The sequence below is a fragment of the Rhinatrema bivittatum genome, chromosome 7 (genome assembly GCF_901001135.1).
Source record: "Rhinatrema bivittatum chromosome 7, aRhiBiv1.1, whole genome shotgun sequence".
Classification (NCBI taxonomy): Eukaryota; Metazoa; Chordata; class Amphibia; order Gymnophiona; family Rhinatrematidae; genus Rhinatrema; species Rhinatrema bivittatum.
In genome coordinates, this window is record NC_042621.1 from 135480233 (window position 1) to 135505759 (window position 25527).

Here is a 25527-nt window from a genome sequence, read left to right on the forward strand (position 1 = left end):
AATTCTAAAAGACCTTCACTGGTTACCAATTCACTTCATGTTATGATCACTGTTGCCAAGTGGCCCCACCACAGTTACTTCTCTCACCAAATCTTGCGTTCCACTAAGAATTAAATAGCTCCCTCTCTTGTTGGTTCCTGAACCAATTGCTCCATGAAGCAATCATTTATTACATCCAGGAACTTTATGTCTACTGCAAGTCCTGATGTTACATTTACCCAGTCAATACTGGGGTAATTGAAATCTCCCATTATTATTGCACTGCCAAATTGGTTTGCTTCCCTGATTTCTCTTAGCATTTCATCATCTGTCTGACCATTGTGTCCAGGTGGACGGTAGTATACTCCTATCACTATACTCTTACCCAACACACATGGGATTTCTACCCATATAGATTCTACTGAGCATTTACTCTCTTGTATGATCTTTATCCTGTTGGATTCTATACCCTCCCGGACTTAAAGTGCCACATCCCCACCAAGTTGATCTTCCCTATCATTGCGATATAATTTGTACCCTGATATAGCACTGTCCCATTGGTTATCCTCCTTCCACCAAGTCTCTGTGATGCCAATTATGTCAATCTCATCATTTGCTACTATACACTCTAACTCTCCCATCTTACTTCTTAGACTTCTGGCATTGGCATACAGACATTTCAAAGTGTGGTTTTTGCTTGTTTTAACAACCTACTTTTCAGTTGTTTGGGATAATTCGGAAATCATTAGCTTTGGTGATTTTTTACATATAGGCATATGAACTATGTTTGCTTTTAATGGAACCTCTCTGTTGGGATGCCCTAACTCTCCTGTTTCATTAGTATCCTTTAAGGATACATTTCTCCGAACTATGCACTGCTGAGTGACAGTCGGCTTTCCCCCTTGGTCTAGTTTAAAAGCTGTTCTCTCTCATTTTTGAAAGTTAGTGCCAGCAGTTTGGTTCTACTCTGGTTAAGGTGGAGCCCATCCTTTCGGAAAAGTCTCCCCTTTCCCCAAAAGTTTCCCCAGCTCCTTACAAAGCTGAATCCCTCTTCCCTGCACCATCGTCTCATCTACATATTTAAACTCTGGAGCTCTGCCTGCCTCTGGGGACCTGCACGTGGAACAGGAAGCATTTCAGAGAATGCCACCCTGGAGGTTCTGGATTTCAGCTTCCTACCTAAAATCCTAAATTTGGCTTCCAGAACCTCTCTCCCACATTTTCCTATGTCGTTGGTGCCCACATGTACCATGATAGCCGGCTCCTCCCCAGCACTGTCTATAATCCTATCTAGGTGACGCATGAGGTATGCCACCTTCGCACCAGGCAGGCAAGTTACCAGGCGGTCCTCACGTCCACCAGCCACCCTGCTATCTACATTTCTAATAATCGAATCACCAACTATGATGGCTGGCCTAACCATTCCCTCCTGGGCAGTAGCCCTGGGAGTTTTGTCCTCAGTGCGAGAGGACAATACATCACCTGGAGAGCAGGTCCTTGCTACAGGATCACTTCCTGCTACACCAGGGTGATGTTCTCCTACTGGGAGACCTTTCTGATCCAAGGCAGCACTGGGGCTGCCAGAATGGATTTGGGACTTGGCTATGTCCCTGAAGGTCTCATCAATGTGCCTCTCTGTCATCCTCAGCTCCTCCAAGTCTGCCACTCTAGCCTCCAGAGATCGGACTTGTTCCCTGAGAGCCAGGAGCTCTTTTCACCGAGTGCACACATACAATCTCTCATCGGCGAGTAAAAAAATCACAATGTGACACTCAATGCAAAAGATTGGAAAGCCCCCCCTCTTGCTGCTGGACTGCTGCCTTCATCTTAGTTTTATTGAGTTCCTAGTTAAGTTTAGGATACTGAGGGAGTTGGAATGAAAGTACTTTAAATTTACAGGTGAATTTAGTAATTAATCAGCTCGTGTCCTACAAGGGGATGATTAAACTTTCAATAAGGGCTGGTACAATATTATGTTTTAGATAAGACCCTGATTGATTTTTAATGAGAAAGTGTCTTGTGCCTAAAAATCAGGGGTTGAGTGGATGGGAAAGACAGACACTAGAATTAACTATCTCTGGCTTGCTTATTACCTCAGACACACACAAACTCTAAAGAATATATCCCTTAATTTCACCTTTCACCAAACTTTTATAAGCCCAAAAATTTCTGAAAACTATACTTACCAATCCTCTTAAACCACAGTTAAATTAATCTTCACTCAGTCAATGGAAGGATTTGAGATTCGCCGCCTAACGGCACACACTTCCAGTCCTCCTCTACTGCAAACAGTGCGGGGCCTCTGGAAGCTGGGGCTGTGGAAGTAAATCCTTGGATCGCTTGCGGTGACCTCTGGACTCCTCTCCTGGGGGATGCTGGGAGCAGTATGCAGATGAGCCTTCCGGTCCTCCTCTACTGCAAACCATGCAGTATATGTGCTAATTTTTTATAATAAGCCCCCGACATGCCATCCAAGCCAGGAGACTTACCAGCTTTCAGCATCTTAATGGCAAAGAGCACCTTGGACTCCCTGATAGGACTGTCTAAAAAGGTCTGCTGTTCTGGCATGAGCTTCTCTAGGGGTGTTGCTTCTAAATAGAGATCCATACCTGACTAACAGTCTATTCGGCCTTATACAGGGTAGCATAAAAATCAGTAAAGCATTTTCGAATATCTTCAGAGTATGTAACAACCTAGCCTCCTATAGACTTTATTTTAGCACTATTGTTCTGGGCTAATACTGCTCGTAGGTGCCTTACTAACAGATGACCCGCCTTGTCCCCCTCTTCATAACAGTGCTGTCTACTAAGGCGTTGACGATAGCCTCAGAATCTAATGTCTGGAGGTCCATCCTTGCTAAAGTCAATGAATGGTAATCTTTGGGCCTTTATGTGGATTGATGGAGCTGTGTGAGCTGGGCTATCTGCTGTAATAGTTGTACCCTTCTCTTTTCCCCTTTTGCTGTTTGCAGTAAGCTGCTTGGGAGATAATTAACCCCCTTGCTATTGCTTTAGAGCATTCCCAAACTACTGGGGAGGTATGTGTTAGATTTGTGTTTAGCTGGAAGTACTCATGAAGTCCCTCTCCTAATTGCCTTAAAAAGTTTGTATCCCTTAACAATGATTCATTTAACTACCAAAACCTGACACCTGGGTGAGTAGATGCCAGTCACACCTCCAGCCAAACAGGTGCATGATCCCGTCCAAGTGATAGAATCTATAGTCACCTTGGTCACTCTGTTCTGTACAAGGGTACCAATCAAAAAGTAGTCAATCCTTGAATAAGATTGATGTGCATGTGAGTAATAGGAGTAGCTGCGAGAGTGGGGATATCTTTGCCTCCAGATATCTTTCAAGTCCCACTTCATTATAAGGGTTTTAAGAGATCGGCGAGCTGGCCTAGATGCGGTGAACACTTGCGATTAATTATCCAGTTTAGGGCTGTATGTGATGTTAAAGTCTCCCCCAATTATGAGAAGCCCCTCTGCATGTTTTACCAATAAAGCATCTATAGCGTCAAAGAAGGGACCCTGTCCCATATTGGGGGTGTACAGAGTGACCAAAGTGATAAAGCTTAATTTCTGTCCCCAAGTCTGCTTGGGGACAGAAATTAAGAGAACATATCTCCCTTGAGAATCGGTAATTAGGGCTAACACGTCGTGAATCAAGTCCCTGATAATCAAAATGCCTACACCCATATATTTTGCTGCTTTAGAGCTAGAGGAGAGATATCTATGGGGGAACTGTCGAAGTGATAAGTGTTTGTGCCTTTTTCGCAGGTGAATTGCTTGTATCATTGCTATTGATGCTCCATTAGATATTAGCTCCTGTTCTAAGAGATAGCGTTTATGATAGTGGTTAAGCCCTTTCACATTAATAGATACAATGCACTCACCCACTGCCATGAGCTAGTGAGAAAAGAATCTCCCAAAAGGCAGCATAGTAATCCCTAAGCATCCCTGGACACACCCCCATTAGACATACCTTAAGAACTAATCCCACTAATCCCCCCCCCCCTTATCATACCTCCCTACCACCTGGGTGGTCATCTCCCCTCCGTGGAGGGCCCCTGACGTATGCAGGAATAACCACACCCATGTCCGTCCCTCCCGGAACAATCAAGTTATGTAAAAGCAACTGTGCTATTGAAATATATAAACATTAGGAACAGTATGTAACAAAATACTACTAGCCACAGTAAATCAGCAGATAAGGGACCTCGTATATGTCCAGCGCTAGTTCCCCAGTTAAGCCAAGCTAAACAGGGAATGCCTGAAGGAAACCAGCCAGATTGGATTAAATAAAAAGGATAAATGTCCGTCTCGAGCTGATCTCGAGACCTCAGAATGCCTCCGTAGCCACCTCCCTCCTTTGCCAACTCTGTGCCAGCAAGGCTGGTCATCAATTCTCTGTGGTTTTGGTATGTTCCTGGAGGTGGCGATGTTGAGTTTGAGACCAGCCTTGTTCAGGGCTTCTGCCACCTCAGACAATATCTTTACGCGATGCGTCGTTCCATTCACCATAAATTGAAGACCAAAGGGGAAAGTCCATCTATACCAAATGTTCTCAGCCCTCAGGAATGCTGTCGCCTCATGCAGGTCGAACCGCCTTCTCAGAGTAGAAGCTGCAAGATCCTGATATATGCTTAAGGAGTGGCCCTCCCAGGCCCAGTTGTTTTTCCTTTCAGATACTTGAAGCAGCTAAATCTTTCGCACATAGCTGTGAAAGCAAATTATGATGTCTCTCGGCCTGGCATCTGACTTCTGGCCCAAAGCCCTGGGGGCCTGTTCTATTTTAATGGTCCATGGTACTTCAGCTACCTTGCCATTTGAAGAATGGTCGTCCTGGAATATGAATGTGCACACCTTTCTCAGCCACCTCGTGTGCATTTGCAAAGTCCGCTGAGTCGGGTACCCCCCTGATTTTTATGTTGCACCTTCGAGACCTATTTTCCAGGGCTTCCAATTTATCTTGGAGGGTGGCTACCTCAGTTTCCATCAAGCTCTGCTGTGCCTGTAATTTGTTTAGTGCTGCAGCATGATTATCCGATCTCACATCTATATCATCCACGCGATGTCCCAGCTTTATGAGGTCTTCCCTTAAGTCAGTAATAGAAGCTACCAATTCCTTCTTATGTGTTTTAAGATCCGACCTTATTTCTTGAAACCATCCCCTTATTCCCTAAACTGTGAGGTTACCAGCGAGGCTTCGATTCCAGCAATCTGGAGCTCTGCGGCACCATCTTGTAAATTTATCGCGGCACCCCCCGAAGCGGCCTGCTTGGGCCGGTCTGTGGCATCGTTGGCAGTTTACTAAATGAAAACTGCTTTAAATCTGCACTTTTTCTTTTCGCCGCCATCGCAGCAGTAAAGGCAACTTCTAAATATGCCGGCAAGCCGGGTTTTGGAGCTCAGGCTTAAGTTTTTGAGCGATTATTTGTTCCGGGAGGGAGAGCTCCGTTTTCATGCAGCCATTCCCATCAACGGCAGAAGAGCGCCCCCAGGCTCTTTTATTTTATAATAAAGACAGCTTCCTAGCTACTTAAAAAAAAAAGTGTGTTTCACCCATAATCTCCCCATGCTGCCCTCAATCCCATTCCTCCAATTCTCCTTTACCTATTTAAATTTCCTAATGGAAGTGCAAAAGGATCTCAGAACCTGCATGCCTAGCTCTTATCATCAATCCAAGCATGAGTTGCCTGAATAACAGATGTATAATTTAAGGTATTATGGATGAAGGATGCAGATATGGACAATAGCTGGAGTTAAAGCCTTTACAACTGACACTACTGCTTGCATGTTTTAAACTTGTTCTAATACAACTCCTTGGTATTTTATAAACAAAAAAGATTTTTCAAATACATGTTTAAGATCATGCAATCATAAGAACATTGAGAAAGGAAAAAAAAAAAACCTGTACCTTCCAATCTTTGAATTTTGGCTTTGACAGAAATCAGAGTTTCAAAGGGGGACACACGCAGCTCGAAACAGGTGCCAGTCAGGGTCTCGATGAAGAGCTCCATGGTGTCGTAAAAAGGGAGCTTGTAGTGGAAGGCTCCCAGATTATCTTCATTGAAGAAAGGAGGCTCTTTTTTGTTGGCCATTGCATAGGATTCTTGATTCCTTTGAGGAATGTTATGTTGAAAACGCTATCCACCACTTGTACTGCAGTAACAATCATCTAAACTTGGCAGATGGATAATGAAATATCGTAGCTCATGTTTCAGTGGCTGCACCTAATAAAAGCATAAAAAAAAAATTAGTGGATAAGACTTCATTTCTACTACAAGCCTAACTTGTAAATTTCACCCTTCCCCTGGTCAAGCAGCAGTGTTGCCTTATATATGGGCACTAATACTGCCTATAGTAAAATGGAGAAAATTAAAAAAATCATCTGGCAATGTCTTTATGGATCAGAATGTCATGACCCCCCTCTTAAACATTTGGCTGTGCCAATTCCAATGAAAATGTGGAAATCAATCAAATCCTGAAATAAATAGTAGGCTGCATATGAAAACATACACAATCAAAGTGGGAGGGAAATGTTGTGGGTAAGTGCATTTAGTTTGCAAGATGTGGGTTGGAGTATCCCTTCTGCATAAACTGAAATAGAGCCATCCTATATTCCGTTCACAGTGCTCTCTTAAAGCAGCTGGTAACAGAACTCACAAGGGAGGGGGTGATACTGGACCTGCTACTTACAAAACATGGGAAAGGGTTTCTAATAGCCAGATGGAGTAATGTAAGAGCAAAGGCACATAAAGGGCAGGTACCTGGACAAGAGTACCTACGTTACTAAGATAGGTATGCATTTTAAGGAGCCACTGGCAGGGTGGCAAGATCTTTCTAAAGTAGTACAATGGGCTAAACTAAAAGCATGAAATTGTCACGTCTTGGGGCGGAGGAGCCAATTTAAGCTAGTTTCTTTTTGTGCCAGTTTTAATTTCTTACTGTTTTTGTGTTTAATTTTGTGTGAATGTCGACCTTTTATTTACTGTATTTGCCTCTATACTTATACTATGCATTGCTTTTTTGCATTTTTTTTAATAAAAGCCTTGATTTTCAAAAAGCAGTATATTGAATTCAATAAACACCTAATATATAATAAGGGCTACAAACCTTAGGAATGTAAAATCAAGCTAAGAGGAAAGACAATATGGCTTTCAAAGGAGCTGACTGAAAGAGTAAAGGCAAAAAAATTAGCATTCAAAATGGTGCTAAGGATCTCAGAAAATGGTGAACAGTGTAGAATATCTGGAAGAGCTGAAAAAAAAAAAAAGAAAAAAAAAAGTTAGTCAGGCCAGCAAAGACATGAAAAGATGAAAAAATAGAAAAGGTGGTAAAATAAAGAGACAAAATTATTTTTGGGTGCATCAGTGAAGAGAGAATATGCTGAGATAGGATTATAGAAGAGCAGAAAAGGAGTGAATGACAGAAAAATCTGTTTGTTTTTTTATTTTTATTTCATTTTTGCTCAGCATTCACCAAAAAGGGACACGAAGAACCATTGACAGGTGGCAGGAGTACATCTCATTCCTTTTACAGAATAGAGGTGTTTACATGCAACCAGAAAAAGTGAAAGTGGACAAAGGTAATGGGGCCGGATGGTATACATCCTAGGACATTAAAGGAAGCTCAGAGGTTCTGGCAACTCTGCCAACAATTATGTTCAAGCAGTCATTGGAGAGGAGAATGGCTCTGAAGAAGGGCAGGCGTTGTTCATCTTCATTAAAGTGGTAATCAGGAGGCAGCAGGTAACTACATGGACAGTGTAGATATTAATATATACAGTTAGCCTGATCTTTGTAAAGGATAAATTAAAGAGGCCGCTAATAAAGAAAGGGATAGTGGAGTATTTTAAATTCAGCCACATGCAGAATACAAAGCAGAATTAGTTCAAGAGGGTGCACTGGATGTGGTATATTTGAATTTCAGTTTCAAGAATTTTGCTATCCCACATAGCAGGGTCATGTCAGTCTATGAGTAGGCTCCAAGGTGGCTGACTGGGTTAGGAACTGGTAATAGACAGAGGAAAATTGGTTCTTACCTGCTAATGTTAACTTAGATAATAATCACCGCTATTACTAGCAACAGTAACATGGAATAGACTTAGTTTTTGGGTACTTGCCAGGTTCTTATGGCCTGGATTGGCCACTGTTGGAAACAGGATGCTGGGCTTGATGGACCCTTGGTCTGACCCAGTGTGGCATGTTCTTATGTACAATTCACTCCAGACAAGTGGGTTTTGCATCCCTACCAGCAGCTCAGATGAAGGCAGAGAATAAAAACTTTTCAGGCACTGCTACTTAACCGAGAGTGCCACCTGCAATCCCTCAGTATTTCTCTGTCTCCAGCAGATGGCAGAGATGCAAACCTGCAGTCTGAAGTTAGTTTAAAAAAAAATGAATATATATTTTTAGAATAGAATAGGTTTAGCAAGAAGACAGAAGAAGTGAAATTGGAGCTCTCAGAGGTGTTAGGTTCCTTCATGGGCCATCCCTGGCCGGGCTCGACCCTTGATTCTAGAACAGGAACAGAGGATAGTGTTGAACAAAGTTCACGCTGAAAAGCAAACCAAACTGGCCTGCAAAGTGCAACTGTTAGACCTACACTAAAGGACAATCTGAATCCAAACCACCAGAACATCTGCTACTCAGGTAGTAGATGACCTCTTCCAATGAGGCTTCAGGCCACACTGTAATAAGGAAGCCACATTACTAAGCTTAGTAAATGAACTTAAGAATGTCTTGACAAGGGGAAGTCAGCTCTACTCATCCTGTTAGACTTCTCAGCAGCATTTGACAAAACAGACCATAATCTCCTCCTCACCCAACTGCATGACATAGGCTTGACTGGCCTTGTATTTGCCTGGTTCACGTCTTTTCTCCAAGACTGAACTCAAAACTGTCTCCATGGGAACAGCCTTCCCCAAACCGCAATTGCTTTCCTGTGGAGTATGACAAGTTCCATCCTCTCACCCATGCTATTTAATATATATCTAGCACCCTTGTGCGAACTAAATCAGAAACTGCATTACCCACTATTCCTATGTAGATATTGTTCAATTCTTAGTCCCAAACAACCCAGATCAAGATGAAGCTGTCTCACACCGCAACATAACCTTGGGAGAATACTGCCAACTACCTACACACCAAAACAAAGCTAGCTTTAATCCCCAAGAGAGAGATAATGTGGATTAGGGAAAAAAAAAAAGCCTCAATCTCCCACTTCCAAAAGTGAACCTTGGGGGCACTACATGATCCTCAGCTCAAGTACGGAGTCTAGGCTTCATACTAGATTCCCAACTTACATCAAATCCCAGGTCCATGCCATAGCTAAAATAGCATTTGTCTACTCCATCACAGCTATCCACTTTTTTGCAGATGTGTCAATTGCAAAAATACAAGCCATGTTTACTAACTATTCTATATTACTACTCATGGAAATAACAAACAGAGCCGGTCCCAGTATCGATCTCCGAGGCACTCCACTGATAGCCCCCTCTTCATCATCATCATCTTCATCAATTTTATTTGTGACATTTTTCCACCAAGAGAATTCAACATGAGTTACAGACAATAAGGCGAAAGACAGATACAATGGATCAATAGCAAGACAGGTGTCAGTATAATTCAGTCACTTCAAATAGAGTGCGCTAGAGGAACAGCACAGATGTCTGAGTCTTCATATTCTGGTGGGAGTGTGCTGCGAAATCGCAGCTTGGTGGCAAAGTAGATGATCCCCAAAAATAAATTTACAGGAGATGCTTGCACATATAATATGTATCAACTAACAGTATGTTTACATGATTGTAGGCCAAGATTCGAAAAAATATGGGGCCCTTACATTGTTTGGAAGAGAACAAGAAATTGATGAAGATTTACATGGTACTTGGTGGTCATCCAAATTGCGATTGTTGGGGGGGAGGGGGTGAGAGAAGTTTGTGATTCAGTCATGAGAATGAGAATGGGAGATGCTGGGGGAACAGGAAGGAACTAAAAAATTGTTTATGCAGTTAGTGTTTGCAGCACATTGCATAAGGGATTTTTGTGCAATGTAGTTTCTCTTATTCTTTTCTTATTTTACCACTGATGGAATTGTTGCTAACCAAACTTTGTGTTCCGTGGCACTTATCTGTAAAGGAAAATATCTGTGCCTATGTATGTGTTCATAATAATAAAAAGTAAATTGCAAACAGAATCCACAAAAGGTGGCATTAGATAGGTAACAGTATAGACATGGTTATTACCTCAGGGTGCAGAAATCCAAGGGAGCAGTACAAGATGAAGAATGAGATACTAACATGTACCAGTCTAGACAAATGAGAAATTCCTACTTACCTGATAATTTTCTTTTCTTAAACCAGACAGATGAATTCAGGACCAGTGGGTTATGCACCTCTACCAGCAGATGGAGACGGAGCAAACGGACATCACAGCATATATACTCCTGCAGACACTTCAGCCGCCAGTAGTCTCTTCAAAAGCAATTGTGAACAGATTAGCAAAAAAAAAATTGATTAAAAAACAGTCAACCATTTCGGTTTTCAACAGGAAACACTGAACTGAGGTGAGAATGTATGAATACTAATCTAGGGACTAGATGAACACTTACCAGTAATCCTCTGAAACACATAGCCACAAAGGAGGACCATCACACTTGGCAGCCTAGGACAGGAAGCTGAATCCGTCTGTCTGGTTTAAGGAAAAGGAAATTATCAGGTAAGTAGGAATTTCTCATTTCCTAGCACCCAGACAGATGAATTCAGGACCAGTGGGATGTACCCAAGCTACTCCCGAACAGGGCAGGAGGCTGCCCGCGGTCCTGCAAAACTGCACGTGCAAAGGCTGCGTCCTCCTAGGCCTGCACATCCAGATGAGAATACCTGGTAAAGGTGTGTAAGGAGGACTATGTCGCAGCTCGGCAAATGTCAACAGGAGACAACAATCTAACTTCCGCCCATGACACTGCCTGAGCCATAGTGGAATGAGCCCTAACCTGACTAGGCAATGGCTTTTCAGCATCCATTTATGCAGCCAAGACTACCTCCTTAATCCAGCGGGCTATTGTAGCCTGCAAAGCTTGTTCACCCTGTTTACCTCCACCATGAAGAACAAACAGGCGATCCGTCTTTCGGAAAGGTTTAGAAACCTCCAGATACCTCATGACATATTTCTTGACATTCAAGGGTCGCAACAGGCAATACTCCTCCGCATCTTTTTCCCTATCCAGAGACAGCAGGGAAATGGACCAATTCAAATGAAAATCAGACCATTTTTGGAAAAAAAAAAAAAAAAAGGGAACAGTATGCAGCTGTACTGTTCCTGGAGTCACCCGAAGGAATAGCTTCCGACAAGGCCTGCAGCTCTGAAATTAGACGTGTAGAACATATCGCCACCAGAAACACTGTTTTCAAGGTCAGTAACCACAAGGAAAGGCTATGCATTGGTGGAAATATAGGGCCTGCAAGAAATCCAAAACCAGTTTAAGATTCTACAAGGGAACCGGTAACCAGAAGGGAGGACGAAGATGTTTCACTCCTTTCAAGAAATGGGCCACATCTGGATGAGTTTTCTAAGAAAACTAAAAAGTCATGGGATAGGAGGAGACATCCTTTTGTGGATTCTAAACTGGTTAAAAGACAGGAAACAGAGTAGGATTAAATGGTCTGTTTTCACAGTGGAAAAAGGTATAGTGGAGTGCCTCACAGGGATCTGTACTAGAACCGATGCTTTTTAATCTATTTATAAATTATCTGGAAAGGGGCACAAGTGAGGCACTTAAATCTGCGGATACAAAATTATGCAGAGTAGTTAAATTGCAAGTGGATTGCAATAAATTGCAGGAGGACCTGGTGAGATTGGGCGTCCAAATGGCAGATGAAATTTAATGTGGACAAGTGCAATGTGATGCACATAGGGAAAAATAACCCTCGCTGTGGTTACACGATGTTAGGTTTTACATTAGGAGTTACCACCCAGGAAAGAAATCTAGGCATCATAGTGGATAACACATTGAAATAGTCGGCTCTTTGTACTGTGGCAGTCAAAAAAACAAACAGAATATTAGGAATTATTAGGAAGGGCATGGTAAATAAAATGGTGGATGTCAAAATGTCTCTGTATCGCTCCATGGTGAGACCACTCCTTGAATACTGTGTGTAGTTCTGGTTGCTGCATCTCAAGATATAGTTGCACTGGAAAAAGTACAGAGAAGGGTGACCAAAATGATAAAGGGGATGGATTGGTTCCCCTATTAGGAAAGGCTTCAGAAGTTAAGGGCTGTTCACCTTGGAGAAGAGACAGCTGAGGGGGAATATGACAGAAATCTACAATATCATGAAAGGACTTGAATGGGTAAATGTGAAACATTTATTTACTCTTTCAGATAATACAAGGACTAGGGGGCACGCCATGAAGTTAGCAAACAGCTCATTTAAAACAAATGGAGAAAATTCTCTCTCACTCAATGTATAATTAAGCTCTGGAATTCATTGCCAGAGGATGTGGTTTCAGCAGTTATCATAACTGGATTTAAAAAAGGTTTGGATAAGTTCCTAGAGCAGAAGTCCATAAACTGCTATCAATCAATAAGAATTAGTAGCTTGGGATCTATTCATTTAATATTTGGGTACTTGCAAGTTGGTTGGCCACTGCTGGACCCTTGTTCTGACCCAATATGGCATATCTTATATTCTTATGCACCAATAAGGATTCACCAGTCACCTGACCCCTGAAACAGGCTGCAAAAATTCCAAAATGAGCGGGATCTTAACTGAACGAGAAAGCACCGCTTGATCTTCTCACCAAGCCTGCACATAGGCTAAAGTGGAGAGCTTTCTTGTTCGTAGTAAGGTGACAATCACCACAGTAGAATATCCAAGCTTCAGCAAGTGAGCATTCTCTCAAGGGCCATACCGTAAGACAAAATAGAGAGTTGGATCTTCATAAAGAACAGGTCCCTGCCGCAACAGATTTCTGTGTGCTGGAAACAGGAATCTACCCAGGAGCCGTCGCAGATTCACATACCATGGTCTCCTAGGCCAATCTGGTTCCACCAAAAGCACTGTCCCTCTGTGACCCGCGACCCTCCAAAATATTTGGCCCAACATGGGCCACAGGGGAAAGGTATACAAGCAGCTTGTCCTCCGGCTAGACCTGCACGAAAGCATCGATACCCAAGGACTTTGGATCTCTCCTGCAACTGAAGAATTGAGAAACCTTCGCATTGCAAGAAAATCGCCAGCAGGTCTAAAAACGGAAGGCCCCAGCATTCCACCATGTTGTGGAAATGCCTCATCCAACAATACCCATTCTCCTGCCTGCCAAGAAAGTCTGCTCTTACATTGTCTTTTCCTGCAATGTGCGAGGCAGAGATCTCTTGAAAACAGACCAACTTATGGAATGGGTGGAAGTGTATCTTCTGTGACACTTGCTGGCTCTTGGTTCCTCCTTGCCGATTGAAGTAAGCCACTGTCATTACATTGTCTGACATTACCCGGACCGCTCGACCCTGTAACCTGCCGCTGAACTGCAAGCATGCCAACTGGACCACCCGTGCTTCCAGCTGATTGAAGTACTAGAGAGACTCTTCCGCACTCCATTGCTCTTGTGCTGTTAGTTCCTGACAGTGAGCTCCCCAACCCTGGAGGTTTGCATCAGTCATGAGTACTAACCAAGTACTTATAGCCTGGTTTGGCCACTGTTGGAAACAGGATGCTGGGCTTGATGGACTCTTGGTCTGATCCAGAATGGCATGTTATGTTCTTAACCAGTCCAGCGATTTCAGGGAAACATTTTCTTAGATGATCTGCTTGCAACCACCACTGGAGGTGAGAGCAGACTTCCATCAGCAGGTGGAGCTGAATTGAATAGTCCCAAGACTGTAGGCTCCAACGAGACAGCAGGGCGTGCTGAAAAGGATGCATATACGCTCTCACCTATGGCACCACTTCCAAGGTTGCCGCCATCAAACAGAGTATCTGCAGATAGGACCACACTGTCAGGCACATAGTATTTATAAAGAGTCGCACCCGCGCCATCAACTTCTGAATTCAAGCTTCCGGCAGGAAAACCTTGCCCTGCTTTGTGTCGGACCAAACACCCAGATACTCCAATGACAGATGGCTGAAGACGGCTTTTGGCTAGATTCACCATCCAACCGAGCTCATGCAACAGGAAGATCACCTTGCAGGTCACCAAGTGGCTCTCTTCCAGATACTTGGCCCAAATCAGCCAGTTGTCCAAATACGAATGCACCAAGATCCCATCCTCTCAACTCTGCCGCTACCACCACCATAACCTTGGAAAAAGTTCTTGGAGCAGTGGCCAGACCAAAAGCCAGCACCCAAAACTGATAATGGCAGCCCAACATGGCGACATGCAGAAAACGTTGGTGCTCCAATCGGATGGGAATATGGAGGTACGCCTCGGTCAAATTCAGGTAGGTCAGAAATTCCCCAACTGCACTGTCATGATCACCAAGTATAGTGTTTCCATGCAAAAATGAGTCACCTGCAAATGACTGTTTACCTCTGAGATCCAGGATAAGACGAAAGGAGCACAACGAAATAAATGGAATATCAACCCATATTTTCTTGAGACATGGGCACTGTAACCACAGCTCTCAGATTAAGGAGCCTTGACAATGTACACTCCACTGCATGTTTCTTCTGCGGGGATTGGCAGGGAGACACCATGAACATGTCCCGAGGAACACTCCAAAACTCCGGCGCATATCCCTCTCGTATTACCTCCATGACGCACTGATCCAATGTGATTTCAGCCCATCTCTGATAAAAGAGAGGTGCCTCTTATCTCCTGTTCCCAGGGAAGGGTCGGCAAACCTTCATTGGGAGGCTCGGGAGGTTCCATTACCTGAGCCCATGCCCTGTCTGGGCCGAAAGGAACTAGACCTATTGAAAGGTCGTTCCTCTGTAGGGTGGAAAGACTGGAACCCCTGGTATGACCCCTTATGTCAAAGGGGCACGGTGTCTGCTTCTTATCCTCTGGCAACTGAGGAACTGTGGATTCACTCCACTTACTGGCCAGTTTCTCCAACTTGCTCCCAAAACGAGATCGAGCCTTTAAAGAGCAATTTTGTAAGATCAGCCTTGGAGGTCACATCAGCTGACTAATTTCTTAGCCATAACCAACTCCTGGCTGCTATTACCAAAGCCACCGCCCTCTGGCTGGGGTACGAATCAAATCACAGCCCGCATTTTCTAAAAAGGTGGCGGCTGACTCCATAACTGTCTTGGAATTCACTCCAGAGTCATCGACCTCCTGAGAGAGAAGTAAACGAGCGAGCCACCATGGAACAACAAGAAGTTATCTGCAAGGTCATGCCACTGCTTCAAATGCTTGAGGATGGTCTCAATGCTCCTATCGTGCACATCCTTCAAGGCTGTTCCTCCCTCCTTGGGATAGTCGTCCGCTTAGAGGCGGCACAGAAAAGTGCATCCACTTTCAGAAAACACAGATGCTCGCTCACCACTAGATCCAGGGGGTACAGGCTTTCCAAAGACTGACCCTCTTTGAAATTTGCCTCCGGGGCGTCCAGCTCAAGATCCATCAATTCTTGAATGGCCTCCATGACAGGGAAAAAAAACCAAGAGCTTTACATAAAGAAACCAAAATGGGATATTTCTTTGGCTCAAACATGGAATCTGCCCCAGGTACTCCCAGCATCTTTAATGACTGGGAAATCAAAGCCAGTAACTCATTTCTATGAAAGAACCACAACACAGTCCTATACGGTTCCAGTCCCGGAGGAATTTCTCCATCCTCCAGAGAGTCAGGATCTGCCTCATCATCAGTGTCAACCAGATTCCTGTCAGGAACACCTGCAGCTAATCGAGGTGTACTTCAGCGCTTAAACATAGTACCAGAAGTGGGAGAGGCCACCGCCTGAGGATCTGACGACACAATTGGACGGGGCTGAGGACTGCACCTGAAGAAAGGATTGCAATCCTTGAAAAAGTTCTACCCAAGGAAAGGCAGAAGGATCCATGTCAAAATCAGAAAGTACCTGTGCTGTGCCCACTGAGCTACTGTCTCCCACTGACTAACCATTCAGGGAGTTCCAAGGTCAGGCATCCCACCTGACATGTCTTACCTAGGCCATCATCAGGCTGGGAAGAATCAGGCTTAGTAAAATCAGAGGAAGATAATTCTCCCTGAGCCTCTAAACAGTGCTGGCACAAATTAGAGGGCACTCCAGGCTGAGATGCCCGAAAATGACAGGCGGCATAGAGGGAAAGGTGCTTAGATTTCTTAGCCACAGGCACCATTAAGTACACTTAACAGATATCTGAAGGTGTGCATCCAGCTGACTTTAGGGACACAAAATTTAGGCGTTGCAAAACTAGGCACACTTCCACCATGACAAACTTAAGCACACAACCAATGCTTCCCAGATTGTGTGCACAGGCATCTCGTGCCCAAAAGAAACTGGGCACACAACTCGGACACACAGCTAGACGCACTTGCACACACCAAAGGTCCTGAAGAGGGCAGCTTAACACACAGAAAATAAAATTATGCGAAAACGCCGCTGTGGCCTACCATGCAGCGCACAGAAAAGAAAACCTAACAGTGGGGACTAGCCCACCCGGGCTGCTCAACCCACCACGCTGCCTAAGTCCCTTAACCTCCCACAGGAGCAGGAACGAATGTCAGAACGGCGCACCAAACATGGAGACCGGAGGAAGGGGAAGGCCTACAAACAACCCTGCTACTCTGTTTTGTTTCTTTTAACCTTACCTGAGCTCAGTTTTTCCTGGCTGAGTACAAAGACTATCTCCGGCTGCGGGCGAAGCGGGCATATACCGTCACCAACACGCTCGCCTTCCTGCAACCACAGCCTTTCAGCTGTTTTAATCAGCTATGTCCACTCTTACATTAAAAACCAGCTACTGGACCAAGGCACTCACCTCAGGAATTCTCAAATGGGGAAGGGACCATTAGATATCACCTCAGGAGAGTGGAGCAACTCAAATATCCTATTAATTCTCCTCTAAATTCTGAAGCAATCCCCAATAAGGAAATGCATGTCCACCATCTGCTGGAGACAGAGAATACTGGCAGGCTGATGTCACTATGACACCATTTTGCTCCATCTCCATCTGCTGGTAGAGGTGCATAACCCACTAGTCCTGAATTCATCTGTCTGGGTGTGTGATTATATCTGAAAACCTCAAAGAGTGCAACAAGAGGGTGGCTACAGAAAGAGGCATAACCAGTAGAAAAGTAAAGTAGTTTACTTTTAACAAGATAGCAAATTACCAGTCAGTCATACACTTGAGCATGCAAATCCAAGCTCCCATGCATAGGAGTTCTTCATCAGCTATGACTAACTCTGCACTGAATTTCCATTTAACACAACAACAGGAGAGAAAGCCATTCTAAAAAGGGGGGTGGGGGGACAGATTTGTGTGAAGAGTGATCTGTTGTCTTCAAAGAACACCTGAAGACAGCAGATTATCAGTGTCACTTCATGTTCTCTGAAGGCCAACAAGATCAACCAGTGACACATATGGAACTCCCTAGCTAAAAGGCTGTCTTCAACAAAATAAAAAGGGGGTGAGAGGGAAAAGACAGCTGGTTTTAATCACCTATACCACCACCTCCTTATTTCATAATCTGACCAGTTGCCAACATCCCTTCCCCAATTTGCCAATGATGCTGTCCAATTTTATTTAAATTTTCCTTCTTTATTTTTAAGACTGGGTATGAAAAACAACCAGGACGCTCACAGGCTCCCAAAAGTACCTTTGCTTACTGATATTTTAGTGGTAAATAGGCCACGTTAATGAAAAATCCTCCCAGCGTTCCTGGGAGGGTGATATATCCTATTGACAATGTGTATTTTGTTTTGGGGTGGGGGCGGGGGTGAACCTCATTTTCTATTTTACTTCTTTCTTTTATTTAACATAATCCAAGAAGAGAACACAAAACTATAAATCTGATCTATCACTCGTCTTGATGTAAACTGACCTCTTTAAGTAACTTCCCAGCTACTCCCTGTGCTGTAAATTTGCATGTCATTTTTTTTTAACTAGGTAACTACACTGTGATACACTCTGAAGTGAATGACCAGCCACAAAAAGTGGAACAGAAATCTTAAAATATACTCCATGTCATAGTCTTTTATATCTCTTCAATGGAAGAAATCTTCAGATGGATTTGCACAGAAGGACACACATAGTGGTGAGACAAGAGCTTTTGGGAAGAAGCAGGCTGACAAAAACTAAGATGGCCACCAGTGGGACTACATTTCCCAGAGTCCCTAATAACTAGAATCTGGGAGAACAGTGATTAGCTGAGACGGGATGAGTCAAAGCTGTTAAGGCACTATAACAGAGGGAGTTTTACTGGCAGAAAGAGGAAAGGAGAGGAAGGAAGAGCAGCAGCTTCAGCCTCAGGATAGAGGAATCATCTGATGAGGAGCCCAAGTCCAATTTATAGACTGTGCCAGCATCCAAGCTAAGTTCCTTTGATTGCCATTAACAGACTTTATCCTATTACTGAATCAGGGCCCTTTTGCAATGAGTGTGGAACAATAAAATGGATTCAATATAGACCCTCTATGAGAGTAGGGCAAGAAACAAAGTAAAAGGTTTAAACTGGGCTGGGCAATATTGTGATTTCTAGAGGCTATAAAGATTGAGCCAGGTGTAAAAGCTATTTTGTGTCATAAAAAATCTAAAAGTTAATTAAGTTAAACACTGTGGACAGCACAGTTGAAGGAACATTCTTTTTATTACGTATGGGAATGGGAAACACTTATTACTAAGTTAGGGACTGTGGGTTGTTTCTGTGAAGATACTAAAATCATCTTGTATAAATGTGGCTACTGATAAGGAATTAATACCTTCAGGTAGTTATTAGTTGGGCTGTTTTAAAGTTTAAGAGGGTCAGCTACGATTTCTTTTTCTCAAGCAAACTGATTATTTATTCCCTCCATATAAGCACTCCTGGGGGAATTGCAGTGTGAAGGCGGCAAGTAGTTCTTGGAGGAGAAGTCCATTAATGGCTATTAATCAAATTTACTTAGGGAATAGCCACTGCTATTAATTGCATCAGTAGCATGGAATCTTCTTAGTGTTTGGGTAATTGCCAGGTTCTTGTGGCCTGGTTTGGCCTCTGTTGGAAACAGGATGCTGGGTTTGATGGACCCTTGGTCTGACCCAGCATGGCAATTTCTAATGTTCTTATGTGCAATATATCCAAAGCAAGAAACCTGTGAGGGAGTCGGTTGGACCATTAGATGACAGAGGGGTTAAAGGGGCTCTTAGGGAAGATAAGGCCATTGCAGAAAGACTAAATGAATTCTTTGCCTCCATGTTTACTAAATGAGGATGTTGTGGAGATACCAGTTCCGGAGATGGTTTTCAGGGGTGATGAGTCAGATGAACTGAACAAAATCACTGTGAACCTGGAAGATGTCATAGGCCAGATTGACAAACTAAAGAGTAGCAAATCACCTGGACCAGACGGTATGCATCCTAGGGTACTGAAGGAACTCAAAAATGAAATTTCTGATCTATTAGTTAAAATTTGTAACCTATCATTAAAATCATCCATTGTACCTGAAGATTGGAGGGTGGCCAATGTAACCCCAATATTTAAAAAAGGCTCCAGGGGCGATCCAGGTAACTATAGACCAGTGAGCCTGACTTCAGTGCTGGGAAAAATAGTGGAAACTATTCTCAAGATCAAAATTGTAGAGCATATAGAAAGACATGATTTAATGGAACACAGTCAACATGGATTTACTCAAGGGAAGTCTTGCCTAACAGATCTGCTTCATTTTTTTGAAGGGGTTAATAAACATGTGGATAACGGTGAACCGGTAGATGTAGTGTATTTGGATTTTCAGATGGCGTTTGACAAAGACCCTCATGAGAGGCTTCTACAAAAACTAAAAAGTCATGGGATAGGAGGCGATGTCCTTTCGTGGATTACAAACTGGTTAAAAGACAGGAAACAGAGAGTAGGATTAAATGGTCAATTTTCTCAGTGGAAAAGGGTAAACAGTGGAGTGCCTCAGGGATCTGAATTTGGACCGGTGATTTTCAATATGGTTTGGCCTCTGCTGGAAACAGGATGCTGGGCTTGATGGACCCTTGGTCTGACCCAGCATGGCAATTTCTTATGTTCTTATGCCTCAGATTGTCAACTGTGCCTCTTTTCCCCAATGTAGGTTGAAGGGAGGATAACTCAGGTAGAATCCTAGTTCTTGTCTGATAAGTGAAAGTGAAGAATATTACAGGGAAACCACAGGGAACTAGGACCATACGCCCAAATTCTAAAACCCCTGCATGTGTAAAATTTGGAGGTTATGCGTATGGCTGGGCCCTGCACGCACATTTTCAAAAGGGCCCAGCCACGTGCATAATCTCCAATATGTGCACAAGTACCAGGCCTGAAGAAAGGAGAAGGCCGGGGCGGCAGGCCAGGATAGCGCCATTAGACGCTGTCACAGGGAAACACGCACCGGCAGCCAGCCGGAGCATGGTGTTTACTTCTGCTCCGGAGAAGTATTAAAAAAAACCCAAACCCAAAAGAACTGGGGATAGATAGGTTTAGTTTAGGAGTCAGGGAAGAGGGAGGAAGGAAGGATAGGGTTAGGGAAGTGGGCAAAGGCCCAATCATGTCGCTGTGTGATTCTTTTAAAATCCCCCCCCGCCCCGCGCATGGAGGAGGCCATCCGCCCACATGTGTGCGTTCATTAAAATCAGACGCACACGTGTGCGTATTTTATAACATAAGTGCACAGACATGCACTTATGTTATAAAATAGCCATGTCTGTGTGCATGCACTGGGAACCGCGTGCAAGGGCCTTTTAAAATCTACCACAGTTAGGAATTAAGCAATAGCTAGTGAGTTCTTTCAGTTTGTAATTTCCAAAGACTGTGTATATTGTTTGGAGGAATCCAGGGTCTGTATGAAAAGTTGACACTGTTCTATGGTTAATAAATCAATTGTTCTTGATAATAAGATGTGGGTTATATCAAGAGCTTTAAAGGATTAAATAAGAAAATAAGATTGGTTTTAAAGTGTTTTCCCTTTTGAGAGGAAGTAGACACAAACCTAGATGGGGTAGTAATTGAAAATGGAACCCTATAGGAGACAGGACAGTTACTTTAAGGGAACTGTACTGCAAGATTAGAAGAGGGGGATTCCTGACCCCAGATGTGAGTAGTCAGCCTACATCTTTAGAGGGGGCACTGATAAGGAAGTGTTGCACCCTTATGGATATAGCAAAGGGTCAAAATATGCTGAAGCTAGAAGTTGTTGAGAAAAGGGGGGGGGGGGGGGATGGTAAACAGTCTCTTAGAATCCTAACAGCCCTGATCAAATGTTTATACTGGCATAGGGTCCTTCCCCAGGCAAGCAAAGACCTCAGAACCCCCTGTAAGCCAGACATTACCCTAGCACCTCAAGAGGTCATAGTTGGTTATTGATGTTGCCATGACCTTTACATTGACGTGTCCTGTCTAAAGGTCAAAAGAAACAAAGCTTGATGGTCTTTAAGGCATCAGTATGCTCAAAGCAGAAGTCATCAGCTCTCTTGCAATCTAGAAAGTGAAGGACTATTTCACCTTTATGGGAACGTGGCTTAGGGAAAAACTTTGGCGGGACAACTGACTAAAGATAGACATCCTGGAGCTCACTGATTCTGCAAGCTGAAGTAATCACTACAAAAAAAAACAAAAAACCCACACCCCACTACATAGAAATGCCAAAAAATGTCTCTGCATTCAATAACTCTATAATAAAAACAAACATCCTATGCCCAATTAATCTGCCTGAAGAAAAATACTTTCACATGTTTCCTGAATCTTAATACTTAATTGATCTGATCTTATCAGGTAAAATATTCCAAATAAAGAGGTCCGACAACCAAAAATGTTCTCACCCTTGATTCTGCTAAATACACTTTCCTAAGGGGACATCCAACAAATTAGTGCCTGCTGATCTCAGAGCTCTTATGGGTTTATAGATCTTCAAAAAGCGAGATAACCACTACCGATGTCTCCTCGCTCACAGCACAATGACTTAGTGTCACGATTTTAAACATCCTCCAAAACACAAGGATGCCAGTGTAAGGATCACAAGACTGGAGTGATGTGGTTATAGTGTGTTGAGCAGTTATTTATCATTCTGGCAGCAGAGTTTTGCACTGCCTGTAAACATTTAAGAATAACTGCTGGCATACCAACATAAAGGGAGCTCCAATAGTCAAGTGTGGAAAGTACCAAAGACAGTAATACAGCATGAAAATCACTGTTAGATAGATATGGTTTCAAGTCTCATAAAAGATGAAGCTTATAAAACGTGATGAATGCAACAGCCTTTATCTGCTGACGCAATGACAAATCAGGCTCTAGCTGAATCACCCAGATTTTTTACTGATGGAGAAATATTAATCTCCCACTCTCCAAACTGAAAAGATCTAGGTGTGTCATTCAAAAGAAATCTTAATATCATCAATTTTGTTTTCCCAATGTTAAAAGCCAATCTATTGGGCACCATCCAATCCTGGACAGCTTGAAGACATCTAACACAATCCAGTATATCAGGTATTGCAGTTGTGAGGTGTACAAAAAACTGGATATCATTGGTGTAGAGGCTGTAGCCCACCCCCAAGTTTGCAAGTAAGCTAGAGACAGGACTCAAGTGTTAAATAAAAGTGCAGATAGTGCTGAACCCTGCAGGACTTTGGTGTTCCCAGGGTGCCAGCATGGAATCTGATGATCTGTCTTCATTTGTTGAACCTGGTCTAAAAGGAAGGATTTAAACCACTTCAAGATATTTCCAGAAATTCCAGTTTTCAACCCTGATAACAGCATTTGATGTGCCAAGACAGTAACATGATAATTGATGGCAGATAAGTACAAATGGTCCACCAAGCCTGTCTATCAAGATGCTTATGGTAACTGCCGCTCCATGCAGTTACACCACAAGAGTAGTAACTGCCGCTCTGTGCATGTTACCCCCTGTGTCTTCTGCAAATGGTAGTACCTGCTTCTCCATGCACATTACCCCACCATGTGAATATGTTACACCTAAAGTTATATAGTTTACCCTAGTTTTTAATTCCTGTTCTCTAGCCTCAAAGGATCTGCAATGTAATCCCATGCTCTCTTGAATTCCAAACTGTTCTTGTCTTCACCACCTTTTGCAGAAGGGTGCGCCAAGCAACCACCACCCTTCTCTGTGAAGAAATATTTTCCGATGTTGGTTCTCAGTCGACCCTCCTGGAGTTTCATATCATGACCCCTACTTCTACAGTTTCCTTTCCAACAGAAAAGGTCTGAAGTCTGAGCATCAACAACACCTTTCAGGTATGTGAATGTCTGTATCATATCTCCCCTGCAATTCCTCTTCTCCAGGGTATAAATATTTAGATGCATCAGCCTCTCCCCATAGGTCTTTTTATACACAGCCAACACCTTTTTGGTCAACCTTCTCTGGACCGCTTCCAACCTGTTTCTATCCTTTTAGAGATATGCGGGCGGATTTTCAAAGCCCTGCTCACGTAAATCCGCCCGGATTTACGCAAGCAGGGCCTTGCGCGCCGGCGCGCCTATTTTCCATAGGCCGCCGGCGCGCGCAGAACCTCGGGACGCGCGTAGGTCCGGGGGTTTTCGGAAGGGGGCGTGTCGGGGGCGGGACCCGATGACAGCGTTTCGGGGCGGGGCACGGCATTTTGGGGGCGGGACCGGGGGCGTGGCGCTGGCCCGGGGGCATGGTCCAAGCCTTCGGACCAGCCCCCGGGTCGGAGCACTGCGCGCCAGCACTCCGCTGGCGCACGTAGATTTACGTCTGCTTCTCGCAGGCATAAATCTACGGACAAAGGTAATGGGGGGGTTTAGATAGGGCCGGGGGGGTGGGTTAGGTAGAGGAAGGGAGGGGAAGGTGAGGGGAGGGCGAAAGAGAGTTCCCTCCGAGGCCGCTCCGATTTCGGAGCGGCCTCGGAGGGAATGGAGACAGGCTGCGCGGCTCGGCGCGCACCGGCTGCCCAAAATCGGCAGCCTTGTGTGCGCCGATCCAGGATTTTAGAAGCTACACGCGTATCTTATAAAATCCAGCGTACTTTTGTTTGTGCCTGGTGCGCAAACAAAAGTACGCGAACGCGCTTTTTTTTTTTAATCTACCCCATGGTCTCCAGAACTAAACACAGTACTCCAGATAAGCCCTCTCAAAGGACCTGTACAAGGGCACCATCTTTTTCTTACTGGTTATTCGCTATGCAGCCCAGCATTCTTCTGGCTTTAGCTATTGCCTTATCACGTTACTTTGCTGCCTTCAGATTGCCAGACACTATTACCCCAAGGTCTCTCTCCCAGTCTTTCATCCCCCAATCACATATTTGCTTCACCATGTAGAACTGATAAACAGCAATTTGTGCAGTCAGCATAGAAGCTTGGAATACCTTCTTGTCAAACAGGTCTAGAAACTGGTGGTCTTTACTCCAACGGTGGACTGGAATGGATCCATGCTTTTATTGCTTTCTTCATCATGGATTCAACTACCACTGAATGGTGCAGCAATTGTATGACACCAAATCCTGGAGACTGCTGAACACCGTACTTCGGATCCAATTTTCTCATAGCTGGCATGGAAAAAAGGGGGGTTTCCCATATTTTGCCCTGCAAAGCACTAAAAATAGCATGGAAGGGTAAAGCTGCCAGCTCTGATGGGAGTATAGAGGATTTGTAGAAGGCATAGAAGCTCTTGTCTTTATGAACATGGTCACCCAGGGCGCATCTTTTCAATGAACTTAAGAGTATGAGATGCCTTCCTAAGGCAAGTATGGTCTGGTGGCTCCAGCAGAGGCTTAGAAGCTATGCCTATTAGAGATGTGAATCGGAACTGATATCGGATCCGATTCACATCTCTAATTGCCTATAAAGTCCTCATCCAAACCCAATAACAGGATCACTCACCCAGGAGTACAACAACGATAAGGTAGTATGGGTGGGGCCAAGCAATCCATTTCTGATCTGGAAGACTCCACTGCAATGGGAGTGGAAGGAAGAAAATGCTTGAAGAATGGGCTCAGAAGACATGCTCTACCCTATGAACGAAACTGGGACTCTGCTAGATGAAATCGCTGAGGCCAGGTTCTGGAAGACAATGTGGAAAAAAACACAAAAAAAAAACCCTTTTCACCAAAATCATAATCATATCCACTGAAAATGGATCAACTGGACCCTTGCAGAGTCTAATGTTTCTGGCCAGCAGGAAACTGCTTCCTTGCAATTGTCAAATGAGACACTCTGCAACTAGGGTAGCCATATTTGATGTACACGATCCACATCAATATATGGACATTTCAGGCACATTAATGTCTAGCCTAAGTGACTCCAAGATGTCACTATGACTGAAAAACCAACATGGAGCAGCCATGGCTACAATTTTAACATCAACGAGCACTGGGTGGCTAGATGTTTCAGACAATAACATGATTGTTATTGTATGGATTGTTACAAAATTTGGTGGAAAGATGTGAAAAAGAGAGCAGGGGATGGATATTA

General features: G+C 43.8%; 1 protein-coding gene across 13 annotated transcripts in view; it reads right to left on the reverse strand.

Moving 5' to 3' along the window:
• The window catches only part of ZFAND4 (zinc finger AN1-type containing 4), a 217234-nt gene that overhangs the window by 185840 nt on the left and 5867 nt on the right, over nt 1-25527 (reverse strand). For 11 of the 13 annotated variants that reach the window (XM_029609188.1, XM_029609194.1, XM_029609201.1 and 8 more), the window contains exon 2: nt 5898-6213. In XM_029609188.1, coding sequence (XP_029465048.1) covers nt 5898-6081 — 184 coding nt within the window. In that variant the 5' untranslated portion in view covers nt 6082-6213. Of the gene's footprint in view, nt 1-5897; nt 6214-7096; nt 7241-25527 lie in introns of all 13 variants that reach the window. The other 2 variants (XM_029609190.1, XM_029609189.1) reach the window with 2 other exon arrangements.